This window comes from Phaseolus vulgaris, chromosome 11 (assembly GCF_051622355.1).
Source record: "Phaseolus vulgaris cultivar YP4 chromosome 11, ASM5162235v1, whole genome shotgun sequence".
In the NCBI taxonomy this organism is placed as follows: Eukaryota; Viridiplantae; Streptophyta; class Magnoliopsida; order Fabales; family Fabaceae; genus Phaseolus; species Phaseolus vulgaris.
The window spans coordinates 29,418,693-29,423,902 of NC_143508.1; the positions used below are offsets into that span (position 1 = coordinate 29,418,693).

General features: G+C 39.4%; 1 protein-coding gene across 1 annotated transcript; it reads left to right on the plus strand.

Annotated features, from left to right (window-relative positions):
* Positions 1–714: 714 nt before the first annotated feature.
* On the plus strand, positions 715–1,690 carry LOC150023160 (uncharacterized). Its single transcript, XM_090297490.1, has 2 exons — positions 715–1,416; positions 1,653–1,690. The coding sequence occupies exons 1-2, from the start codon at positions 780–782 to the stop codon at positions 1,688–1,690; spliced, it is 675 nt and encodes a 224-aa protein (XP_090153616.1). The 5' UTR covers positions 715–779.
* Positions 1,691–5,210: the final 3,520 nt, after the last annotated feature.

A 5,210-nucleotide genomic window follows, 5' to 3' on the forward strand; every position in this document is an offset into this window, starting at 1 on the left:
TCTTTCTTTTCCTTTAATATGGTATCTAGAGCATACAGTTAGGGTTTAGGACTTAGGGTTCAATTTTTATTGGTGAACCCATTATTCACTGGAATTTTCCAGCCACCGCCCCACTGTCTCGCTGGAGCTACCACTACCTCGTCGGAGTAGCCACCGGACCCTCGCCAGAGCCGTCGTCAGAAACTCGTCGAACCCGTCATCGAAAACTCGCCGGAGCCGACGCCGGAATCTCGTCGGAGCCTCCGCTGGAGACGCTGCCGGAATCTCTGCCGGAGCCTTCATCTTTGCTGCTGCCGCCAACTAACCGGTGACTGGATTTGTCCTTATCTTCTATGGCTTCTTCCGCTTCCGCTGCCACTATGGCTTCTTCCGCTACCGCTACCACTGAGGCTTCTTCTGCCGTCATTATGTCGGATTCATCTATTTATACTAATTACGTCAATGTTCATCTTTCCATTGACAAATTGGATGGAACCAATTATGACACTTGGGCATCAGATATTAAATTATAGCTTAAGAGTCAAGGTTATGTTGATCATCTTACTCATCCTACTCTTACTGAAAATGAGGTTTTTCGTTGGTTGAAAATTGATGCTCAATTATGCATTGTTATCAAATCGACCATTCACTCATCTTTAAAACAAATTTTTCGTACCTATGAGACATGTTCAGAAGTTTGGGAACAAGCAAAACTATTATATACCAATGATACTCAACTTCTTTATGGTGTGGGTCAAAATCTTCTCACAATTGTTGCTCCCAAATGTCTTGATGGTACAATGGCAGAATATCTAGGTAAACTTCATGCTCTTCTTCATGATTTTAATGAGTTATTACCTCCTGCCTCTACTCCTTCTCAAGAACTAGAACAAAGATCCAAGTTCTTCATGTTATTAGGTTTACATGGCCTTCCTGATGATTATTCTCACGTTCGTGATCAAATTTTGGGATCTCCTATTGTGCCCAATTTTACTTCCACTTGTTCTACCCTTTTGCGCGTGCCAGGTAAACACACCACTGATATAACGTCTCGTGTTGATGACTCTTCTGCTTTAGTCTATCAGCATAATGATCATACTCGCCTTTACAAGCCGGGCAAAGGGCGTCACAAGTGTGACCATTGTGGCAAACTTGGCCACAAAATTGACAGATGTTATGCCTTACATGGTCGTCCTCCTAGATCTGTTGCGGTTGCTCAAATTGCCCCTATGCAACCTTCTACCATGGACCATACTTCAATTGATACCCCAGGCCAGCCTGCTATTTTCAATGAATTTCTTAAATGGTATGAGGATTGTCAGAACCCTAGTTCCACGGCTTCAGTTGCACATTCAGGTACATCTTTTGTTGGCCTCACTCACTCCACTTCCCATGGTCCTTGGGTTCTAAATTCAGGTGCCACTGATCACATTACTGGTAATAAATCTTTTTTCTCTTCCCTATCTACTACGGGTTATTTACCTTCGGTTACCATGGCCAATGGATATAGGCTATCATCACATGGTGTTGGTACTATTAATCTTTTTTCTTCTTTATCTATTGATAATGTTCTTTATGTCCCTGGGTCTCCATTTAACTTATTATCCATTAGTCGTCTCACTCGTTCCCTTGATTGTGTTATTTCTTTTACCAAAGATTCTGTTACTTTACAGGACCGGAGTTCGGGACGGATGATTGGCACCAGATGTGAGTCTCATGGACTTTATCAACTACAGATCTCTGCACATGTTGGCGCAATTATGGATTCTCCATCTCTCATTCATGCTCGATTGGGTCATCCTAGTCTTGCCAAGATGCAACAACTTGTTCCAAGTTTGTCTAATGTGTCTACTTTATCGTGTGAGTCGTGTCAGTTAGGGAAGCACATTCGTAGTTCTTTTCCTAGTAGTGTCTCACAAAGTGCTTCATCTCCTTTTGCCTTAGTTCACTCTGACATTTGGGGACCAAGTCGTATTAAGTCTAATTTAGGATTTCAGTATTTTGTTACTTTTATTGATGATTATTCAAGATGTACTTGGGTATTTTTAATGAAAAACCGTTCTGAGTTGTTTTCTATATTTCAAATATTTTACAATGAAATTAAAAATCAATTTGGAATTTCCATCCGAATTTTGCGCAGTGATAATGGACGTGAGTATCTTTCTCATTCTTTTAAAAATTTTATGGCTTCTCATGGTATTCTTCATCAAACTTCATGTGCTTATACACCTCAACAAAATGGGGGTAGTTGAGCGCAAGAATAGACATCTTGTTGAAACAACTCGTACTATTTTAATCCATGGTGATGTTCCTCAACGTTTTTGGGGTGATGTTGTTCTTAGTGCATGTTATCTCATTAATCGCATGCCATCTTCAGATTTAGATAACAAAATTCCTCATTCTCTTTTATTTCCACAAGACCCTCTCCACTCTTTACCTCCCAAAGTTTTTGGGTCCACATGTTTTGTTCATAATTTTAGTCCTGGTCTTGATAAATTATCTCCTAAGTCACACAAGTGTGTCTTTTTAGGGTTCACTAGATCACAAAAAGGATATAAATGTTTCTCACCGTCTTTAAACTGTTATTTTATTTCAGCAGATGTCACCTTCAGTGAATTTTCCCTTTACTTTAAGACTTGTCCTTCTCCTTCAATTTCTTCATCTAATCAAGTTAATATTCCTCTTGTTGTGCCTAGTGCACCTAACGATTCACCACTGCCACCAACTCTTCAGGTGTATAGTCGTCGTCAAATGTCTCATCGTCCATCAGCAGACTCTATTCCAGTGCCAACACCTCATCCCCCTCCGGCTCCTACAGTTGAACCTCCGACTGTTGAACCTGATCTTCCTATTGCTATCCGTAAAGGTATACGTTCTACTCGTAATCCCTCTCCACATTATACTGCTTTGAGTTACCATAGACTATCTCAACCCTTTTATACCTACCTTTCGTCTATTTCTTATATCCATTCCAAAATCTGTAGGTGATGCCTTAGCTCATCCTGGTTGGCATCAGGCCATGCTTGATGAAATGAATGCACTTCAGAATAATGGAACTTAGGAACTTGGGAACTTGTTCCTTTACCATCTAGGAAATCTGTTGTTTGTTATAGGTGGATTTTTGCTATCAAAGTTGGTCCTGGTGGTACTATTGATCATATCAAAGCTCGTCTTGTGGCTAAGGGTTATACCCAAATTTTTAGTTTAGACTATGGTGATACTTTTTCTCCAGTAGCAAAAATGGCCTCTGTTCGCTTATTCATAGCTATGGCTGCTCTTCAACAATGGCCTTTTTATCAACTGGATGTTAAAAATTCTTTTCTTAATGGGGATTTGTAGAAAGAAATTTATATGGAGCAACCTCTCGGTTTTGTTGCTCAGGGGGAGTCTTCTGGATTGGTTTGTCGTCTTCGCAAATCCTTATATGGCCTCAAGCAGGAAAATTTAGCGATGTTGTTCAACAATTTGGTATGACTCGCAGTGAAGGAGATCATTCAGTTTTTTATCGTCACTCGAGTGTTGGGTGTATCTATCTTGTAGTATATGTTGATGACATTGTTCTTACAGGAAGTGATCACCATGGCATCTCACAAGTAAAACAACACCTTTGTCAACACTTTCAGACCAAAGATCTTGGCAAACTCAGATATTTCTTGGGGATTGAGGTAGCACAATCCAATACTGGTATTATTATCTCTCAAAGAAAATACGCATTAGATATTTTGGAGGAAATTGGGTTGATGAATTCAAAATCTGTTGATACTCCCATGGATCCCAATGTCAAGCTTCTACCCAATCAGGGGGAGCCTCTTTCAGATCCTGAGAAGTACAGGAGATTAGTTGGAAAATTGAACTATATCACTGTTACTCGTCCTGATATTTCCTTTGCAGTCAGTGTGGTGAGTCAATTTCTTAATTCTCCATGTGAAGATCATTGGAATGCAGTCATTCGTATAGTGAAATACATTAAAGGCTCTCCTGGAAAAGGTTTGTTATATGGTCATAATAACCATACTAAAGTCGTTTGTTATTCAGATGTTGATTGGGCAGGATCTCCATCTGATAGAAGATCAACTTCTGGTTATTGTGTCTCCATTGGTGATAACTTGATCTCTTGGAAGAGCAAGAAACAAAGTGTTGTGGCAAGATCTAGTGCATAAGCGAAATACAGAGTTATGGCCTCGGCTACTTGTGAGCTTCTTTGGCTTAAACAGTTACTTAAAGAATTGCAATTTGGAGAGATTACTCAAATGACACTTATATGTGATAATCAGGCTGCTCTTCATATTAGCTCAAATCCAGTTTTTCATGAAAGGACAAAACTTATTGAGATTGATTGTCATTTCATTCGAGAAAAGATTATATCGGGAGATATCAAGACTGAGTTTGTTAATTCAAATAATCAATTAACAGATATTTTTACTAAACCCTTACGAGGGCCTAGGATTGATTACATTTGTAACAAGCTGGGTACATATGATCTATATGCACCAGCTTGAAGGGGAGTGTTAGATATTATTAGATATAATTAGATATTATTTGATATTATGAGATATTATAGATATTGTTAGATATCTCATATTTATGTAATGGGCTTAGCCCATATGTTTCTTTTCCTATATAAACATAACCCTATGTGTTCAATATACACAAGGGATTTACCCTATTCTTTCTTTTCCTTTAATAAAAAATTTTGACGTACCTGAGGTAAGAGGCCAAGTGTGAGTCTTTAGCTTGATATTCTCTAGACACTTGCCTTGTTACGAGTAATGAATCACTCTTTGCTAGCAACTAGCGAGTTCCTAGCTCATTTACCAATAACATGCCTACTATAAGGGCCTTGTATTCAACTTGATTATTGCTTGCTTTAAATGCAAATAAGAGAGATTGCTCGATGAGAACACCGTTTGGTCCTTCCAAGATGATGTCGACCTCACTTCCCTCCAGGTTTGAGGAACCATCAACAGAGAGCACCCATAAGCAATCGTCGGGATCAGATTCAGATCCTCTAGGGGCGAGCTCAATAAGAAAATTTGCGTATACATGCCCCTTTATTAGTCCACATGGCTCGTAATGTATATCAAATTCTGATAATTCCACAGCCCATTCAGACCATTCTACCCTCAATATCCAACTTTTTGAGTACCTTCCGAATAAGGAGGTCAGTCATGACTATCTCCGTGAAGATCTGGAAATAGTGCTGCAACTATCGAGCTCTAAAGACCACCACA

Coding starts and splice junctions, on each gene's coding strand:
- LOC150023160 (XM_090297490.1), top strand. CDS start 780: ATGGCAGAATATCTAGGTAAACTTCATGCTCTTCTTCATGATTTTAAT. Junction 1,417..1,652: donor TGCCACTGATCACATTACTG/GTAATAAATCTT, acceptor GTTACTTTACAG/GACCGGAGTTCGGGACGGAT.